This window comes from Protopterus annectens, chromosome 15.part0 (assembly GCF_019279795.1).
Source record: "Protopterus annectens isolate FY-2018-M chromosome 15.part0, PAN1.0, whole genome shotgun sequence".
Taxonomy (NCBI): Eukaryota; Metazoa; Chordata; order Ceratodontiformes; family Protopteridae; genus Protopterus; species Protopterus annectens.
In genome coordinates, this window is record NC_056749.1 from 66,520,015 (window position 1) to 66,543,110 (window position 23,096).

Below are 23,096 nucleotides of genomic sequence, written 5' to 3' on the forward strand. Positions count from 1 at the left end.
GCTCACTGACAGAACCCACACTGTGAAACTAGCAGACTCCAAATCCGACTTCAGAACAGTGACAAGTGGAGTACCACAGGGTTCAATCCTAGGTCCTTTCCTGTTTGGTATCCACTTCTCTGAAGTACAGACTAACACAGAAGGTCTTTGGCTAATGAAGTTCGCAGATGACTGCAAACTAGGTGCCATAATCAAAACTCCTAACAATGTGGACATCCTACAAAAAGGGCCTCACTTAGACAGATGCTTGGTGTCAAAGCTATGGCCTCAAGCTCAGTGCCAAAAAGTGCATTGTCATCCCGTTTGGTAAAAACTCTGCACCCATGAACTACTACATAGGTGGTAGTCTACTTAACACCGAAAGTGTGATAAGACACCTTGGGACACAGGTGGACAGTAGTCTCTCCTTTGATAATCACATCGCCACAGTAGTCAAGAAATCCTTCTATGTGCCACACCTCATCACATAAGGGTTCTCATCCAGGAAAAAAAGAGGTCATTGTTCCCCTCTACTCGTCACTCATTAGACCCATTATAGAGTACAACGCCCCTTTTGGTATGTACCTCACAAGACATCTACAACAACCGGAAAGGCCACAGAACTACCTCACAAAGAGGATTACCAGCCTCAAACCGATGCCCTATGCAGACCATCTCAAAAAACTCCAGCTTTACTCCATTGCATTTCTCCTACTCAGAGATGACCTCTGCCTAACATACAAAGCTATGTAAAACCTAGAACTGTTGGACATGCTCCACTTAAAGAAATCCCAGTCCCTCCAACCTACACACTCTAGGGACCTAAACCTTGTCACCACAATAAAAAGAACATGCTGGAGGGATAGATTCCTGTCCTAGAGACTTCCCATACTCTGGAACAAATTACCTAGCTACATCAAACAAAGCTCCTCATCAGCACTCTTCAAGAAAAATCTTGATGATTGGCCGGGAAATTGGAAATTCACCCTGGGGATCACTTCTGTGGCTCTGCTTGACAGGGGCACAGGAAAATAATTTTCTTGGGTGGCGAAAGCCCGGGTACCTTTTTTGGCTAGGCTTATATAGGCCCTAGGGCCAATAGCCTCATACCTAGCTATGAACCTATAATGGCCATAGTTTCATGTTTATGATACTTGATATGTGTAAGAACACACATCACCTCTAGAGGTTGGGATATTTTCAATGAAACTGAAGCCAGGGAGGTTTGTTGGATTACTACATTAAGAGCTGATAATACACCTAAGTTGAATGGAGTGATTCCATTAAAACCAATTTTGAAAGCATGGAGGGTCTGATTTATATATTTTTGGGTCCTTTAATGACAAGCTGGATCTGTGCTTAAGTTAAGATACCATGAATGAATCTACATATTGGGATTGTATATCTGCATTTTGATTGGTTGTTGACTATGAGGCACTGTGTTTTTATGAATGGGCAGTGAAATGCTACTGGATGCCCTACAGTATTTAAGTATTTTTTAAACGAATGAACATTGGATGTGAAGAAGGAAATAATCCGAAAGCGCTCATCCTATTTTTATGTTTTTTATTTTGTTTTATTAAAGATTTATGTACTCTGTCTTGGCAGTTCTGCTGCTGCTGGTGTTTTTACTAATACTTTATGTACTCAGCCTTAGCAATTCTGCTGTTGCTGGTGTTTTTACTAATACTTTATGTACTCTGCCTTGGCAGTTCTGCTGTTGCTGCTGTTTTTACTAATACTTTATGTACTCAGCCTTAGCAATTCTGCTGTTGCTGGTGTTTTTACTAATACTTTATGTACTCTGCCTTGGCAGTTCTGCTGCTGCTGGTGTTTGTACTAATACTTTATGTACTCTGCCTTAGCAATTCTGCTGCTGCTGGTGTTTTTACTAATACTTTATGTACTCTGCCTTGGCAGTTCTGCTGCTGCTGGTGTTTTTACTAATACTTTATGTACTCAGCCTTAGCAATTCTGCTGCTGCTGGTGTTTTTACTAATACTTTATGTACTCAGCCTTAGCAATTCTGCTGTTGCTGGTGTTTTTACTAATACTTTATGTACTCTGCCTTGGCAGTTCTGCTGCTGCTGGTGTTTTTACTAATACTTTATGTACTCTGCCTTGGCAGTTCTGCTGCTGCTGGTGTTTTTACTAATACTTTATGTACTCTGCCTTGGCAGTTCTGCTGCTGCTGGTGTTTTTACTAATACTTTATGTACTCTGCCTTGGCAGTTCTGCTGTGTATGTTGGAATATATAAAAATATGTATATGTTAGAAGGTATAAAAAATTGTAAATGTTTAAAAAAATATATAGTGCAAAAGTAAATGACAACATATAAATGACAACATATAAATGTGATAGTGACTAATTAAAGTCTAGCAGCCCTCATCTTTAAAACAAGGGAAACATTATCATTTAAACCTGGGGATCTATTGGCTTCAAGTATAATCTGCCAATATAGTTCTCGATATTCAATCTTAGTTTCCCATAAACCACCCCTCTCATCTTTCTGGACTTCCTCTATAATAAAAAAAAAATGATGTATTGACGAAAAACGCGTTGTGTTGTGTTAGCGTTTCGTTTTGTGTTTGGTACACTCAATAAATTTGGATTTGTATCTACAGCTGTCCGGTGCTTGGCTTCTCCTCTAAACAGTGCTTCTTTTGGGTCATTAACTGGTTGGGTCTACCTGATAAGATCGAAAACCCATATATCCAAAATGATAACACCGAGACAAAAACACCAAATCTTCAGTTAAACGACTCCTCACATAACTAACAAGTTACCTATGGAAAGGAGGCAGTCAGCCAAAATTAGGGAGTTTGCCTTTTTCCCCAGTATGGTGCAATCTCAGAGTTAAGGGGTGTGTGGGAGGCACAACCACCCACATTGGGGAGGTGTTAGGGGAGGAAGCCCCCCCACTTGTTTGGATTCAAAGTGCTTCCGTTTGGTTTCTTGTGTTTGTTGGACGACTGGTTACTTTTGGGTATGTGGGCTTTTGATGTTATCAAGTAGACCCTTCTAGTTGTATTGAGAAAGAGATGGGGCATGTATTGTGAGGGTTAGATCCAGTAGGAGGTGAGGCTAGGAAATTGTTAGTAATAGAAGCGATGCTGTTAATGAAATAAGAGTTAAACTGAGATGCTATGTCTGAAGTACTGTCAGTGGAAGGTTGAAGGAAGATGGTTTTCCAGAGTGTAAAATCTTATTGATTGTATGACAAAAAGTTTTTGAATTGTTTTTTTTTTATTGGTCTTGTGGTTTTGAGTAATTTTTTTTTAATCCAAGTTTACTTGTTTTTTTACAAGGTTAGGTAGTGTTCTAAAGAGTTGTAGAGTTGTCTGAGTTTTTTGTTTTGCATAATATGCCCAGGCTTTATCTTTTTTTGCATAAGGGATTTGATATAGTTAGAAAGCCAGGGAGGATAGTTATTTTTGTCTTGTTTCTTTCTAGCAGGAGCTAGTCTGTTTCATGTGTTTAAGAATGTTGAGTTGTATTTTTCAATTGCCTCATCAAGGGATAGGTATTTAAGGAAAGACCGATTAATAGTATTTAAAATATTTGTATAGGTCTCCAGATTAAAGTGGGTTAAGTTGCATAAGACTTGCATGTATGTTTTTTGCAAGGCTGAGTGATACGTCCAGCTGTACAGCTAGAGTTGTGATCACTAATTGAATCTGGTAGTACTTTGGGTTGTATAAAATTATTGGGTAGGAGACTAAAAGCCAGTCAACGATAGAGACATTTTGTTGTGATGAGCTGTGAAAATCCGTAACAGTTTATGGTGTCATTGGGGAATTGGGAGTTAAGTTTCAGCCAGTTGATGTTAACATCATCTAAAAGTATTGTTTTGAGAGAAATATTAGTTGATATCCAGGGCAGGATATTTTCAAGAGTGGTTATATTATTCCTAGGGGGTATGTACAATGCAACTAGACAGACACTTTTGTTATTATTAAGTAATAATAAGTTTGGCTTTATCAAATGGAGGTACAGGATGGTTATAGGGAGTTAGAGAAATAGACTCTGGATATAGTATGGCTACACCTCCTCCTTTTTTTTGAGTTGGTCAGCTCTGACCATGTTGAAACCAGAGGGAAGCACTTCAGTGTTTGATGTGTGGTTTGAGCCAGGTTTCTGTAACTACTAATATGTCAGGGGAATGTTGTATCATCCAGACAAGTAATTCTGAAACTTTGTTGTAAATACTACCTGCGTTTCTTAAAATAAACTTAAGTTTATTGTGTAAAGCTGGAATATTACTTATGGGTGGGGATGGTGTAAAATTAGGACCTGGATTGGGATGAATATCACCACACAGTAGCAGATATTTGGACAATAAAGAGGAAAGAAAGGATTTAATTTTGGCCACACCGCAAGTCTGCTTGATGTTAGCCAAGTAAAGTGAAGACTGATGCAGTTTAGATTTAAAGAAGAAATTACGGTCAATATGGAGAAGATGAGGAGTGATGGGGAGGGAGCAGTGATGTTTGATATTGGAAAAAGAGGTAGTGTTTGTAGGGGGGAGGAGTGTAGGTGGCACTTGTGTGAAATAGGATGACATATTGGAGAGGGAGAAGAGTGTACGGGTAAGGAGAGTCGTGGTAGAGCTGTCACTGGAAGAATAATGAGATGGTTGAGACGAGACAGGAGCGGTGACTTTTATATTACATTTTGGGGGAAAAGGAGGATAGGGAGTGAGGTAGTGACATGCAGTAAATGAGCCCAAATTGGTTAGATGGTGCTGCAGATAGAGTAGGGGGAAAGCTTTGAGTAGGACGTTGGAGAGTAAATAGTTGAATAGTAAGTATGTAGGAGTACAGAGTGTTGAAGTAAGTGTAGAATGTGTTGGTGATTAAGTTAGAAACAGAGGTTAAAGGAGAGAGGGATTAAGAAATATGTGGTGGGTAAGAGTTAGGGAGGGGGGAAAGTACAAGTAAAAGAAAGCAAGTGAGAATAGTAAGGTGATAGCATGAGTTAGTGATAATTAAGGTAAAGCATTATGTAGAGTGAACTGAGGGATTGTGTGGGTGGAGCTAGAAGAGGAAAGAGTGTGGTGTTATTAGGTTGGTTCAGGAGTAGTGGGGTGGGTGGAACTTGGGGGAAGGGTAGGGGAACAGAGTAAGCCTGATCACAGAGTGTAGCATACAAGGAAATGTGTGTGTGTGTGTGTGTGTGTGTGTGTGTGTGTGTGTGTGTATATATATATATATATATATATATATATATATATATATATATATATATGCAATGCAGTAAAATAAAGAGGTAATCTGAAAAAAAATGTTGAGTGGATCTTTCATGGCTTAAAAGGATAGACACAGATATCCATGGATGTGTTTATAGGAGACTGACTACAAAAAGAAAAATGCCAGTCTGCACTATGTTTTGAGTTCATTGATCTGTTTAACTATGAATTTCGCAGGTCTCTCAAGTTTACTGATTTGCTTAGCTTAGATAAATACATGCCAAAATGTACATTGTATTCAGTAACAGGTCTGATGAGACGTGAGTAAAGGAGAATTAAGACTTCCTGTATCTAGTGAAGAAGCCTGTGCATTCAGTAACAGGTCTGATGAGACATGAGTAAAGGAGAATTAAGACTTCCTGTATCTAGTGAAGAAGCCTGTGTATTCAGTAACAGGTCTGATGAGACGTGAGTAAAGGAGAATTAAGACTTCCTGTATCTAGTGAAGAAGCCTGTGTATTCAGTAACAGGTCTGATGAGACGTGAGTAAAGGAGAATTAAGACTTCTTGTATCTAGTGAAGAAGCCTGTGTATTCAGTAACAGGTCTGATGAGACACGAGTAAAGGAGAATTAAGACTTCCTGTATCTAGTGAAGAAGCCTGTGGAAATCAGATGAGCCACACAGAACTGCTGTAGAGACAAGATGGTCAAACAATGTGTCTGACTGAAGGGCTGTGTCATCTATATGGTATGTGAAAGTGTTTTATTTAACAAAATGATCTAGAATACATTTTTTACTGTATTTTATTGGTTTTGAGATAACAACAATGGCTTAGTGAAAACATCAACTGACTGTGTATTGGCATGCAAAATAGTGTGGAAAAACTACAAAATATGATATAACTATACAGGAAAGGAATAAAAGATACATAATAATTTAAAGAAACTTTGAAATTGTGTACAGTGGATTACTTCAAAAACACTATAACATCCCAACAAAGGTACATAAAGAAAAGGAATAGAAATAAACCCGCATCACTGCATGTCCATCTTTGTGAACTGAAAAACAAAAAAAGGTCTTAAATATATACATACAATAATCACAAAGCCTCATATAACTAAGATGAAGAATTTCTATAAAAGTATAAAAATGATTCATAATACTCTTCCCTTTACCGAGGCCCTCAAAGGGGTTTCCATTCTCCTGGGAGAGCATCTCCTGTCATACCAGTTTGACAAGGGTAAAAAATCAAGTCAAGATGTTTACTAAAATGTTGGGATGCTCATCTTCCACATTTTAGCACTTAGAAGTATGGCCACACTTGCCAAGTCCCAGAAAACTCTTAACACCTTAACACAGTTTACTCAAAGCCTTGGGACAATATTGAAAATCCAGAAACTCAAACCCAAATCGACATTTAGTCCATAAATCCTATTAAGCTCTTAGACAAGCATATGCCATACCTGTTTAATGATAAAACAAGACCAAAAACATGAATATTGTCTGCTCCTTGATTACAACATATCTCTAATGTTGGATTGAACCTGCATAACTAGAGTGTAATGCCATTGGAACAGTAATCTTCATAGTCGATCCTTAGATGTTGGCCAACTACTCACACAATCAGGAGCTTGCAAACCAAGTTCCACAGCTGCAAATTAAAATCAGTATTCTCTTGGTCCTGCAATCTAGCCTGCATCAATTTCTTAATAGCAGTGGTTTTGTTTTCCCAGAGATCCTTCCACATAAGGCTTACTCTACCTTTCTATCCCACGGCCATATTTTAAATACATCTGTAGGCCTCCTGAATGAAAATAACCAAATCTACTTAATTTGGGCACAGGCAACCCATTCCTTCCCAGTGAGCTTAAATTCTTCTTGCAGACCTAGGACAGCCTTTCCTTTCCATCACACTGCCCTGTCTACCACCTACACATACGCTCACTTCAAGCCTGCACACCTTTATCTGTCCACCCCTTCACAGAGTCCTTATGAATTACCTGCCATGTTATGAAAGTATAGACCCATATCCAACTCCTATCCCTCAGCTCCACACAGTCATAAAAAGTTTGAATAACCACTCCTGAGATATCTTAGTGTCTAAATCAGGATTAAGGAAAGACCAATAGTCCTGAAAGTGTGAAGCATAATTTCATAAGATGTGGTCTGACTTAAATGCTATATTATACCTGGAAAGATTGGGTAACCCCCTACTCCAGGCACCTAGACAGATACATCTCTAGAGCAGGGACACTGCACCTCCTATCCCCTAGCACAGCCATATCTAGCTGATTTTGTACCCACAGAATTCTTACGTGGTTGTTCTCAGCAGGTATATTACTAATAATGTAGAATGCTTGGGGCATAATCATCATTTAGATGGTCTTAATTTTCCCAGAAAGAATACTGAAAATTTTAACTTTAGGTAAAAGTTCCTCTACTTTCTTGCATAAGAAATTCAAATCAGTCTCTAACGTATCATGAAATGAAGTTTTTACAAGAAGCTCTAAATACCTGGCTTCATGTATCACATGGATCCTTTCAGTAGCTGTATCACGTGCTGCTATTTCCATTCCACAGGGACACAGATTGATTTACATCTGTTACAATTAAGACCTGGAACCAAGCCAAACTGCTAGATCCCCAACACCACCCCCAAAAATACTAGCCACATCACTGCTCAAAAAAGCACAGTCATCTACAAAAAGAAGAAAAAATTATGCACCCCTCTTTGCACTTCATAGTATAAAAACTAAAACTCTTACTTGAAAAGCTAATTCTTTCATTACTAGAAAAAAACAGTGCTGGTGAATGAAGGCATTGTTATATGTTCCCCCGGCATATGCTACCCCTATTGAAAGACCCCATCAAGGAAAACTCTAAAGTTTGGCGACTTACATAGCTTTTGCACTCAACTACCAAATCACTCATAGGTTCATAGGTAGATACTAGGCTATTAGCCATAGGGCCTATATAAGCCTAGCCAAAAAGGTACCCTGGCTTTCACTACCCAAGAAAATTATTTTCCTATGCTCCTGTTGAGCAGAGCCACAGAAGTGATCCCCGGAGTGAATTTCTTATCTCCTATCCAATCATCAAGATTTTTCTTGAAGAGTGCTAATGAGAAACTTTGTTTGATATAGATAGGTAGTTTGTTCCAGAGTATGGGAAGTATCTGGGAATGGAATCTATCCCTCCAGCATGTTCTATTTATTGTGGTGACAATGTTTAAGACCCTAGAGTGTGTAGCTCCAAGGGATTGGGATTTCTTTAAGTGGAGAATGTCTAACAGCTCTGGGTTTGATATAGCTTTGTATGTTAAGCAGAGATTGCCTCTGTGAAAGCGATATGCAACGGAGTAAAGCTGGAGTTTTTTCAGACAGTCTGCTGTTGAAGGCTAGTAATCCTCTTTGTGAGGTATTTCTGTGGCCTTTCCAGTTGATGTAGATGTCTTGTGAGGTACATACTAAAAGGGACTCTGTATTCTATAATGGGTCTAATGAGTGACGAGTAGAGGGGAACAATGACCTCTTTTTTCCTGCATGATCAACCTTTTGTGATGAGGTGTGGCATGTAGAAGGATTTCCTGACTACTGTGGCGATGTGATTATCAAAGGAGAGACTACTGTCCACCTGTGTCCCAAGGTCTCTTATCATACTTTCAGTGTTAAGTAGACTACTGCCTATGTGGTAGTTCATGGGTACAGAGTTTTTGCTAAAAGGGATGACAATGCACTTTTTGGCATTGAGCTTGAGGCCATGGCTTTGACACCAGGCATCTGTCTCAGTGAGGCCCTTTTGTAGGATGTCTACATCATTAGGAATTTCGATTATGGCTCCTAGTTTGCAGTCATCTGTGAACTTCATTAGCCAAAGACCTTCTGTGTTAGCCTGTACTTCAGAGAAGTAGATACCAAACAGGAGAGGACCCAGGACTGAACCCTGTGGTATTCCACTTGTCACTGGTCTGAAGTTGGATATGGAGTCTGCTACTTTCACAGCGTGGGTTCTGTCAGTGAGCCAGTTGGCAACCCATCTTGTGACATAGGGATTTGTACCTAGTTTAGTGAGTTTATCTATAATTCCAGAGTGGGGGACGGTGTAGAAAGCCTTGGCGTGATCTAGATAGGCTGTGTGAACCCCCTTACCCTCATCTACAGCTTTGGTGACCGCTTCAAAGAAGTCTATCGGGTTTAAGAGACATGATCTGCCTTTTACAAACCCAAACTGGGTGGGGTCCAGTGTTTGGAGATTACCAAAGATTAGCAGACTCCAAATCCAACTTCAGACCATTGACAAGTGGAGTACCACAGTGTTCAGTCCTGGGTCCTCTCGTGTTTGGTATCTACTTTTCTGAAGTACAGGCTAACAAAGTTTGCAGATGACAGCAAACTAGGAGCCATAATCAAAACTCCTAATGATGTGGACATCCTACAAAAGGGCCTCACTGAGACAGATGCCTGGTGTCAAAGCCATGGGCTCAAGCTCAATGCCAAAAAATGCACTGTCATCCCCTTTGGTAAAACTCTGTACCCATGAGCTACCACATAGGCAGTAGTCTACTTAACACCAAAAGTGTGATAAGAGACCTTGGGACACAGGTGGACAGTAGTCTCTCCTTTGATAATCACATTGCCACAATAGTCAGGAAATCCTTCTACGTGCCACACCTCATCTCAAAAGGTTTCTCATGCAGGAAAAAAGAGGTCATTGTTCCCCTCTACTCATCACTCATTAGACCCATTATAGAGTACAACACCCCTTTTAGTATGTACCTCACAAGACATCTACAACAACTGGAAAGGCCACAGAAATACCTCACAAAGAGGATTACTGGCTTCAAACAGCAGACTGTCTGAAAAAACTCCAGCTTTACTCCATTATATATCGCTTACTCAGAGGCAATCTCTGCTTAACATACAAAGCTATGTTAAACCCGGAGCTGTTAGACATGCTCCACTTAAAGAAATCCCAATCCCTCAGAGCTACACACTCTAGGGACTTAAACCTTGTCACCACAATAAACAGAACATGCTGGAGGGATAGATTCCTGTCCCAGAGACTTCCCATACTCTGGAACAAACTACCTATCTATATCAAACAAAGCTCCTCATTAGCACTCTTCAAGAAAAATCTTGATGATTGGATGGGAAATAGGAAATTCACCCCGCGGATCACTTCTGTGTCTCTGCTCAACAGGGGCACAGGAAAATAATTTTCTTGAGTGGCGAAAGCCAGGGTACCTTTTTGGCTAGGCTTATATAGGCCCTAGGGCCAATAGCCTAATACTTACCTATGAACCTATGATTGCCAAATGGACTAAGGTTGATATATTTCCAGCCATGTAGTATATTGCCTTGGATAAAATCACAGAATTAATAATCTACATAATAATCTGGTTAAATAAGAGGTATCACATCATTATAAATTTTATTTAAAATACATAAGGGTTATATTATTATGGCAGCTACTAAGTAGGGCAGGACCAGCTCAAATGTCTCACTGATGGGGGAAGGGATATGAATTTAACATGTGTACCAATAACACTTTGTTTTACAGCACAATAAACCACTCACTTTCTTGATAAAAAGTATATATATCATCATCTTCTTTTGGCTGTTCCCGTTAGGGGTCACCACAGTGGATCATCCATTAACATTTCTTCCTGTCCTCTACATCTTGATCTCTCACACCAACCACCTGCATGTCCTCTCTCACCATATCCATAAACCTTATCTTAGACCTTCCACTTTTCCTGTTACCTGGTAGCTTCATCCTTAGCATCGTTTTCCCAATATACTCAGCATACCTCCTCAGCACATGTCCAAACCAACATAATCGTGCCTCTCTGGCTTTGTCTCCAAACCTTCCAACCTGGGCTGACCCTCTAATATACTTATTCCTAATCTTGTCCACCCTCATCACACCCAGTGCAAATTTTAACATCTTTAACTCTGCCACATCCAGCTCTAACTATTACTTTATTTTTGTTTTACTTGGATCGCTTGTCTGTGTACTTATAAAGGATTTTTGACCGGAAACAGACTGCCTGCTTTGCTTGGATTACTTTCGAATAGTTAGTAATTCTGTACAATTATATATTTTTTATTTATTTTTTTACTTGAGTTTAATTTTGCTACTTCTACCACTCTTGTCTAATCTGATTAATATACAGTGATTAACTAGAGATATAGGGACTGAAAATATTCCACACAAAGTTTCTTACACTGTTTTGTTTTTGGACCCGCTATACTTGTTTATTGGGTTGTTTTCAGACTTTGGGGATACCACAGAGATTACTTGTTTTTTTTTTTTTAGGTCTGCTATATAGAGACAAACAATTTCTGACTGAATGCAGCCTGATAACATTAGCAGCCACCTTCCTGCAGTGTACATGTCTGTGCGCCGCTGCTGTTTTCACCAACCTCCATTCCATCCTGACAGCTAAAGCAGAGCAATGTATAATAAAACAGCCAGATGTGGTTTAAAACAAACCATACTCCACATACCACAGTATACTGGCTGTATATACGGAGATTGTTTTTTAAATTTCTCAGTATATTTGGCGCAGCTAGGCCCTGTATTATCAGTACAATTATTTAAGGGGAATTAGACACTGGAGGCACAGGCAGTGGTTTTAGCAATGGTATGCATCAGAGGAGAACTGCAGTTGAATCTGTTTAGGTCATCACCAGAAGTACCATCAGTTATAAAGGAAAAGGCCCCTCATTTATGGGCTGATTTAACAAGGCAGTATGATATATATGGAGCTGTGCAAGAAGTGGCCATATTGGCAAGGACTAGATCAAGGATACTGGGGCCTAGTAGGAAGGTTAAATATTTGTGAAAGAAAGTTACTATTTATAATGTAAAGGAAGTGCTGGGCATGCCTGCCATTGGCAGTGTAGATCAAATAGTTTACTGACAGATAGTTGAAGTCCCTCAGCAGAAAGGTGTTGGGTTTAATTGGAATTTTAGCTATCATACTCTGAAGGAGACATGCTGTATACTCTATAAGTAGCTATGATGTGGTAATTAGTCTTGTTTATGGTGATTTGGACATCTAGGCATTCATATGTTGTGTCCCAAGGAATTTGTCATGAGGTGATGATATTCTGGACAAATACTGCTAGCCCCAAAATCACATTAGGTCTGAAGACATGTTAGGCACTATACCCAGGACAAGAGGGAGTGCTTCCAATGCTTTAAAACCATGTCTCTGTAACTATACTTATATCAAGGTGTCCAATCTGCAGGAGAACCTTAAGTCTGGAAGTTTTTTGTTAAGACTCCTCACACTGCGTAGAGCTACAATACGTGTTCCAAATCAGAATTTACAAGGTTGGAGTGTAAAGCAATGCGGGCAGCAGAACCTTTAACCAGAACATGAAAGCCTTGACAAAAGAAGGGAAGTAATTCGCTGGCAGAGTAGGAAGGCTTCTCAGCCATCTCATACCAAGCTTACACCTACTTGATCATCCTAGAATGAAGCCAACTACATAGCCAATAATTTAAGCCAATTCTCTTTAACCATAATCCTTTTAGGCTTTTCCATTTTCACTGCCTCATTTCTTTTTTGAAGGGATGGTTTTATCTGTTTTTTTCCATAGGTTTCTAACTTGACAGGTTAAACTTGTTTCTACTGCACTATGGTTCCTCTGAGACCCATCTCCCCTCAGTGGCACAGACACCTGTCTCCTCTCAGTGACACAGACACCCATCTCCCTTCAGTGACACAATCACCCATCTCCCTTCAGTGACACAATCACCTGTCTCCCTTCAGTGACACAATCACCCATCTCCCTTCAGTGACAAAAACACCCATCTCCCCTCAGTGACACAAACACCCGTCTCCCCTCAGTGACACAAACACTTTGTGCAAGTTTACATTGAAGGTGTGTGTGTGTGTGTGTGTGTGTGTGTGTGTGTGTGTGTGTGTGTGTGTGTGTGTGTGTGTGTGTATGTGTGTGTGTGTGCATTTGGTGTGGTACTTTACAGTTTTATATAAAGATATTTCTTACTGTACATATAGCCATTACTGATACTTTCTGATTTGTAGATTACCATTGTATTTGTACAGGTTATGTGATTTTTTACCATACAGGGAAACAACAGCAACTCTTGTAAGTTTTTTTATAGCAGTGATTATGAAAATGTGCATATTTTAATATTTTTGCCATAAGTCATATAATGGATTTCTTGTAAATGACTCATTGTCACAGCCAACAGTGAGTGGAAAAAGGCAGTTGAGGTATCTCTTCTTGTAGTGTTTTAGAAGAACACAGCAGAAGACGTAGTTTATTTATAATTATACTTAATGAAGTATTCATTGCTATCATAGATACATGGTAACTTTGCAAACCAAGCTGTATGGAAAGCATTGTAATGTACCAGTGACAAACTGACATCAGTGTGGGCAAATATGATCTAATACATGACCTCTCTGCAGTAAGCCTGCAGACATAATACTTTGTGAATGTTTCAGATTATGAAATTATGACATTTGTCATACAACTGGAAAGGGGTATGGCTCCATGATGGGTAATCATTTTGAAGCTAACATCTGTCCAGACAAATCTGATAAAATGCACGACACTATCTAATGAAAATACGGGGATGGAAGTTTTTTCTTTGACAGATTGGAGACATCTGATAGTTATCAGATTTGTGTCATTATGTCAGTAAGTGAGCATGGCAAAACATTGGTTGAGGTCTCATTTTGAAGCTAGCATGCACATAAATTGCATACACTTTGTCTAAATACTATGGTTACTGAGAAACTGTTGATTGTTTAAAAATGTGCATAACAGCTATGAATATTGCTGGTTACAAAATCAGACTTCACAGCTGAAATAGCAGCGGTTATATCATTATAAGGATCATCCTTCAGATCTAGACTTTTTGTGTGGTTGTTTTACAGTTCAGAAGTTATGAACACTTCTTTCCGGTACGGTTTCAGAAATAAAATATCTAAAAAGTAGATCAAGATGCACAATTATTCTTATGGGGACATTAACAGTCAGCATTCTTATGGTCTTCTAGAGTAGACAAATTAAACATGGGCACTTATAATGCTCTACTGTGTTGGACTATGCATGGAAAAATAAACATGCAACAAAAACAATAAATAGCTACAGTCAGGAAATGGATCCATACCTGGGTTCAGCAAAAGGATGTGTTTTACTGAAACCGTAATCCCACATAATCTCTATGGATGCAATATAATAGTATCTGATTCTGCCACCAGAAGTGCGTGCATCCAAAGGCTGAATCGATTCATCGCTGTAGTCATAATCCTGAGTAAATATTGTGCTGTCATCATAGTCATGTTCCTCATCAGGAAGTCCATCAATTGAATCATACAGGTAACTGCCACCTGCACGGTTCAAAAAACTCCTGGGAGACGGTGCTTTCCTCTGACTGGTGCTTAAAGAAGGATGTTCACCATTTATAGCAGGCATTTTTACAGAAGCAGTATTGTTACCTGATTTGTTGGTCAGATTTGACAAGATTACTTTATGCACTAAATTTTCAAAGGCTTGCTTCTTTGACACCGCTTTATCTTTTGATGACTGATCAAGAGTGTGGTTACTAAGGGCGTCTATGAACTCTGATTCCATCAGGTAATGTTTAGGCTTATGTGACTGTTCCATGCTTTCTGCTTGGTCAGACATAATGCTTGGAAGCATTTTTCCACTGTAAGTTTTATTTTTACCAGTGTTTTTAGATTCTAGTGAGCCATTAAAAATATAATCATTAGCAGTAAGCCTTCTGGAAATGGTGGTTGGGACTTCATATTTCTTGTTCTCTTTCAGTTCGTATTTTCCTGAAATACTTCCGGAAGTTCCATTTTTTGTTGCTTGGAACGTTCCATTGGCATCTGTTGCCTGTAACATCTGTAACATACACAATGATTTTTCCTGTTTTGCTACGATCTCTCTATTTACGTATTTTAGATTAACAATTCCTGCTATATCTGTTGAACTAGCATTGTTTTGAAACTGCTTTTCACTTATTTCTTTTAAACCTATAAGTGCTTTTAAAAATGTTTTGTTACATGGCTGCACTTCTGATGTTTCTTGCAAACTGATGAATGGTCTGGAAATACCTAAAGGATTTTTATTTTCAGCTTGATCTGTTGCATTAATTCCTTGCAGCTCTGACAATGTTCCCAAAATGTGTGTATTGAATTCATTTTTCTTAAGCACCATGCCATTGTGTTTTATAAAATCATCAGCTCCCTTAAGGACGTATTCAGTATTATTTATCTCAGGCAAAATGTCGCTTTGTTTCTGCCTAGCAAGGTGTTCATTGGCTTCTGCAAGTTTTGTAACAACAAACGTTTCTCCTGTACTCTCAGTATATGTGCCAAAAGACTCCTGCAAGGTTTTGACAGAGAGCTTTATTTTTTGGGGCATTGCTGCAGTAGTAAATTTCTTCAATTTGTTCTCATGGTACTGCTTGCAAGAAGCAGTGTATTCATCACAGTTTTGAAGGACTGCCTGATTTATGGATTCCTTGGAAGTATCACTCACTTGCTCAACACCTGTGGTTTTCATCGCAGCAAACAGGGTTTCCTCTAAGATGTTGTTCGTAGACGTTTTTTCTCCAAGTTTCCTGTTATGGTCTAGTGGTGGTGAGTTCTGAAGGGCTTGATTGGTTCTTTTCACATCACCTTCACCTTTTCCTAAGATTGCAGTTTTTAAAACTTCAAAAGGAATGTGTTCAAAATCATCATGGTTATTGGTGTCTGTCTTTTTTTTTAAAAGACTGCTTGCATTATTGCTGTTATTTGTTAGACTGTCTATATGCTTATGCATTTGACATAGTTCCACATTGAAATAATTCCTTAATTTGCTATTAGAAAGACCTGCAGACTTTAATTCTTGCTGGAGCAGGCATTGCCTTTTTGCACACGTCTTTGTTTTACCAATACTTCTAGGTATAGAGGTCTTTCCAGTTCTGGTGCCAGATAGTTCTGTGGCACCATAACCATTGTCAGCATTGTCATCATCTTCATCTTCATCTTCATCATCATCACCGATTGCCCTGAGTACAGACTCACAGGTGGTGACAGTGTATGTGCCTCTCATACCATTGTCTTTGAAGAAAGCATTTACTGAACCCACTATCCATGTACCTGCCAGAAGAAAAACATAAGACCTCTTTCAGAATCAAAATGGTGAGATGCCCCTGACTTACTTCCCACTCATTATACAGTTTATTCAGAAAAGGAGAACTCAAAGTGTGTGTTTCACTTTACATTAAACTATAAAGAACTGCTGTATTAGTCAAGTCTGAGCAGGAATTTTTATATATACACAGCAGTGTCTTACATATTTATTCTATATATTCACTCACACGCTGTACCAACACTGACACCAGTGCCTTACTTATAGATTGTATACATTCAGTCACACGCTGTACCAACAGTGACATCAGTGCCTTACTTATATAGTGTATATATTCACTCACACCCTGTACCAACACATACAGCAGTGCCTTACTTATAGATTGTATATATTCACTCACACCCTGTACCAACACTAACAGCAGTGCCTTATATATTGTATATATTCACTCACACCCTGTACCAACACTGACAGCAGTGACTTACTTATATATTGTATATATTCACTCACACCCTGTACCAACAATGACATCAGTGCCTTACTTATATACTGTATATATTCACTCACACCCTGTACCAACACTAACAGCACTGCCTTATATATTGTATATATTCACTCACACCCTGTACCAACACTGACAGTAGTGCCTTATTTATTGTATATATATTCACTCACACCCTGTGCCAACACTGACAGCAGTGCCTTATATATTGTATATATTCACTCTCACCCTGTACCAACATTAACAGCAGTGCCTTATTTATATATTGTATATATTCACTCTCACCCTGTACCAACACTAACAGCAGTGCCTTATTTATTGTATATATTCACTCACACCCTGTACCAACACTGACAGCAGTGCCTTATATATTGTATATATTCACTCACACCCTGTACCAACAATGACGTTAGTGCCTTACTTATATACTGTATATATTCACTCACACCCTGCACCAACACTAACAGCACTGCCTTATATATTGTATATATTCACTCACACCCTGTACCAACACTGACAGCAGTGCCTTATTTATTGTATATATTCACTCACACCCTGTACCAACACTAACAGCAGTGCCTTATTTATATATTGTATATATTCACTCTCACCCTGTACCAACACCAACAGCAGTGCCTTATTTATTGTATATATTCACTCACACCCTGTGCCAACACTGACAGCAGTGCCTTATATATTGTATATATTCACTCTCACCCTGTACCAACACTAACAGCAGTGCCTTATTTATATATTGTATATATTCACTCTCACCCTGTACCAACACTAACAGCAGTGCCTTATTTATTGTATATATTCACTCTCACCCTGTACCAACACTAACAGCAGTGCCTTATTTATATATTGTATATATTCACTCACACCCTGTACCAACACTGACAGCAGTGCCTTATTTATATATTGTATATATTCACTCTCACCCTGTACCAACACTAACAGCAGTGCCTTATTTATTGTATATATTCACTCACACCCTGTGCCAACACTGACCGCAGTGCCTTATATATTGTATATATTCACTCTCACCCTGTACCAACACTAACAGCAGTGCCTTATATATTGTATATATTCACTCTCACCCTGTACCAACACTAACAGCAGTGCCTTACATATATATTGTATATATTCACTCTCACCCTGTACCAACATTAACAGCAGTGCCTTATTTATATATTGTATATATTCACTCTCACCCTGTATCAACACTAACAGCAGTGCCTTATTTATTGTATATATTCACTCTCACCCTGTACCAACACTAACAGCAGTACCTTATTTGTATATTGTATATATTCACTCACACCCTGTGCCAACACTGACAGCAGTGCCTTATTTATATATTGTATATATTCACTCTCACCCTGTATCAACACTAACAGCAGTGCCTTATTTATTGTATATATTCACTCACACCCTGTGCCAACACTGACCGCAGTGCCTTATTTATTGTATATATTCACTCTCACCCTGTACCAACACTAACAGCAGTGCCTTATTTATATATTGTATATATTCACTCTCACCCTGTATCAACACTAACAGCAGTGCCTTATTTATTGTATATATTCACTCTCACCCTGTACCAACACTAACAGCAGTACCTTATTTGTATATTGTATATATTCACTCTCACCCTGTACCAACATTAACAGCAGTGCCTTATTTATATATTGTATATATTCACTCTCACCCTGTACCAACACTAACAGCAGTGCCTTATTTATATATTGTATATATTCACTCTCACCCTGTACCAACATTAACAGCAGTGCCTTATTTATTGTATATATTCACTCACACCCTGTACCAATTCTGACAGCAGTGCTTTACTTATATATGGTATTACAATATCAAAAACAATAAGAAAATAAAGTGTGATTTGGCTGTAACTTGAAACAGAATTGTAAAAACAATGATTATAAATAAAGAAAAAAAGAAACAGTAATGAAAAACACAAGATGTGTCATCAGTCTGAAGACAAATATAAGTTCTTGACTAGACAAAAGAAAGTGGGATATTAGCAAAAACTGACATTTAGAAACTAAAGAGCATATTTAAATAACTCTGAAATGTTAAAAGAAATGTAACCCATTAAAATGGTATATATCAGTTAAAGATCTCATGACCATGACAGAATCACTGTCTGAGTGTTAAACAAACAGGAGGATACACATACTAGGAGATTAACAATTACTGGAGAAAGTACAGTGTAAAGAGGAAGAAATGATAACTGATATGAATAAGTCAGAGGAATCATAAAACACTAAGTGACAATTACATGGGGCCAGATGTTAATACTCAAATATTAAAATGTTATTGGAAGAATTATGGCTGAACATATACAAATTACAGTAGTTTAGAAGGATGATTTGATACTGCTGACAGATAAAGGGCAAACTAATGAACCTGGAAACTTTGGACCTGTCTATGAAACTTCAGATGGAGGTAACCATTTGGAACAAATATACAGATAACATAATACAAGAAGTAAAAAGAAAAAGGAATGGAGACCATGTGGCAATATTGACAAACTAGAGAGCTCATGACTAATATGTCAGATGAAGGTCTATAATGGTAATAAGTGGCCCTTGAATATGGGACACTAGTGGGCATAATATGAGATTGCTAGTGGATATAATATGGGACACTTGTGGACATAATATGGGACTGCTAGTGGACATAATATGGGACACTAGTGGACATAATATGGGACTGCTAGTGGACATAATATGGGACACTAGTGGACATAATACGGGAATGCTAGTGGACATAATACGGGACACTAATGGACATAATATGGGACTGCTAGTGGACATAATACGGGACACTAGTGGACATAATATGGGACTGCTAGTGGACATAATATGGGACACTAGTGGACATAATATGGGACTGCTAGTGGACATAATATGGGACACTAGTGGACATAATATGGGACTGCTAGTGGACATAATACGGGACACTAGTGGACATAATATGGGACTGCTAGTGGACATAATATGGGACACTAGTGGACATAATATGGGACTGCTAGTGGACATAATATGGGACACTAGTGGACATAATATGGGACTGCTAGTGGACATAATATGAGAATGCTAGTGGACATTATATGGGATACTAGTAGACATAATATGGGACACTAGTGGACATAATATGGGACTGCTAGTGGACATAATATGAGAATTCTAGTGGACATTATATGGGATACTAATATGGGACACTAGTGGACATAATATGGGACTGCTAGTGGACATAATATGGGACACTAGTGGACATAATATGGGACTGTTAGTGGACATAATATGGGACACTAGTGGACATAATATGGGACTGCTAGTGGACATAATATGGGACTGCTAGTGGACATAATATGGGACACTAGTGGACATATGGGACATGAGTGGACATAATATGGGACTTCTAGTGGACATAATATGGGACACTAGTGGACATAATATGGGACTACTAGTGGACATAATATGAGAATGCTAGTGGACATTATATGGGATACTAGTAGACATAATATGGGATACTAGTGGACATAATAGGAGACTGCTAGTAGACATAATATGGGACTGCTAGTGGACATAATATGGGACACTAGTAGACATAATATGGTACTGCTAGTGGACATAATATGGGACTGCTAGTGGACATAATATGGGACACTAGTGGACATAATATGGGACACTAGTGGACATAGTATGGGACTGCTAGTGGACATAATATGGGACACTAGTGGATATAATATAGGACTGCTAGTCGACATAATATGAGAATGCTAGTGGACATAATATGGGACTGCTAGTCATAATATGGGACATTATATGGGATACTAGTATACATAATATGGGACACTAGTGGACATAATATGAGACTGCTAGTGGACACAATATGGGACTGGTAGTGGGCATAATATGGGACACTAGTGAACATAGTATGGGACTGCTAGTGGACATAATATGGGACACTAGTGGACATAATATGGAACACTAGTGAACATAATATGGGACTGCTAGTGGATATAATATGGGACACTAGTGGACATAATATGGGACTGCTATTGGACATAATATGGGATACTAGTGGACATAATATGGGATACTAGTAGAGATAATATGGGACACTAGTGGACATAATATGAGACTGCTAGTGGACATAATATGGGACTGCTAGTGGACATAATATGGGACACTAGTGGACATAATATGGGACTGCTAGTAGACATAATATGGGAATGGTAGTGGACATAATATGGGACTGCTAGTCGACATAATATGGGACATTATATGGGATACTAGTATACATAATATGGGACACTAGTGGACATAATATGAGACTGCTAGTGGACACAATATGGGACTGGTAGTGGGCATAATATGGGACACTAGTGAACATAGTATGGGACTGCCAGTGGACATAATATGGGACACTAGTGGACATAATATGGACTCAAGTATTGGACATAATATGGGATACTAGTAGACATAATATGGGACACTAGTGGACATAATATGAGACAGCTAGTGGACATAATATGGGAATGCTAGTGGACATAATATGGGACTGCTAGTGGACATAATATGGGACACTAGTGGACATAATATGGGACTGCTAGTGGATATAATATGGGACACTAGTGGACATAATATGGGACTGCTATTGGACATAATATGGGATACTAGTAGACATAATATGGGACACAAGTGGACATAATATGAGACTGCTAGTGGACATAATACGGGAATGCTAATGGACATAATATGGGACTGCTAGTGGACATAATATGGGACACTAGTGGACATAATATGGAACTGCTAGTGGACATAATATGGGAATGGTAGTGGACATAATATGGGGCTGCTAGTGGACATAATATGGGACACTAGAGGACATAATATGGGACACTAGTGGACATTATATGGGACTGCTAGTTGACATAATATGGGACACGAGTGGACATAATATAGGACTGCTAGTGGACATAATATGGGACACTAGTGGACATAATATGGGACTGCTAGTGGGCATAATATGGGAATGCTAGTGGACATTATATGGGATACTAGTATACATAATATGGGATACTAGTGGGCATAATATGGGACTGCTAGTGGACATAATATGGGAATGCTAGTGGACATAATATGGGACTGCTAGTGGACATAATATGGGAATACCAGTGGACATTGTATGGGACACAGTAGACATAATATGGGACTACCAGTGGACATTATAAGGGACACAGTAGACATAGGACATTAGTGGACATAATATGGAAAAGCTATCTAAAGATTATGCTAGCCTTGGTCATACACTCTTATGATTTAAGGAATTAAAGAAAATATAAACTGAATGATTGTGAAATTGGATTGGAAAGATAAAAGAAAGAAAAAGGATGAATGGAAATATGTCAGACTATTTTAAGTAGCAGAAAAAGAAATTGCCATAGGGCCATGTTTCAGTATTTATGTAGGTGATATAGCGTTAAAGTTCGAATAAATATGCAGTAAAGATAGAATGATAGAAACAAAGGAAGTCATTTCAGACGTATTATATTATAAATAATAGATTGAAAGTAAAGAGATACAGGTAAACATGACAAGCAGAAATAATTAGTGAAATAAATGTTAATTAGAAACCTAGTTGATTAAAACATTAGAGATCATCAAATGTTTGGCAATATAGGTGACTAAGAAAAAAAATGTTTTCCATCAGATGAGGATGGTGATACTAGAAACTCTGAAACTTTTACATTATATGTGTAAAGAGGTAAACTTTTCATGTTTGTTCTGATTCTCTCTGTCACCTTTTGTGGCACAGTAACCAGTTTCGTGTGAAGAATGGCTATACACAGGATGAGGCAGATTTGGAGACACACTGAGCACAGTTGTAAAAACCTGGAAATACCGCTGCCTGTATTATATGTGATAGTGGTGTAACTGCATAGAATTGAGCGACAGTATTAGGATGAAAGTAATAGCGGATGCAAATGAGACTAAATAATATGGAAGAATGAAACACAAATGTGTAAATTCCACTCAGGGAGAAGTGCAGCCACAGTTTTTGACCACTGCAAAATCTTGGAATAATGGAAGCCAGACTATGAAAACGTGTACAGGGTGTGAGTGAATATATACAATAAGTAAGGAAGGTACTCCTGTCAGTGATGGTACAGGGTGTGAGTGAATATATACAATAAGTAAGGAAGGTACTCCTGTCAGTGATGGTACAGGGTGTGAGTGAATATATACAATAAGTAAGGAA

At 38.6% G+C, this 23,096-nt stretch overlaps 1 protein-coding gene across 2 annotated transcripts in view; it reads right to left on the minus strand.

Moving 5' to 3' along the window:
* The window catches only part of F8 (coagulation factor VIII), a 2,728,596-nt gene that overhangs the window by 1,285,819 nt on the left and 1,419,681 nt on the right, over nucleotides 1-23,096 (minus strand). For both annotated transcript variants that reach the window (XM_044057714.1, XM_044057713.1), the window contains one exon: nucleotides 14,328-16,311. In XM_044057714.1, coding sequence (XP_043913649.1) covers nucleotides 14,328-16,311 — 1,984 coding nt within the window. The remainder of the gene's footprint in view (nucleotides 1-14,327; nucleotides 16,312-23,096) is intronic.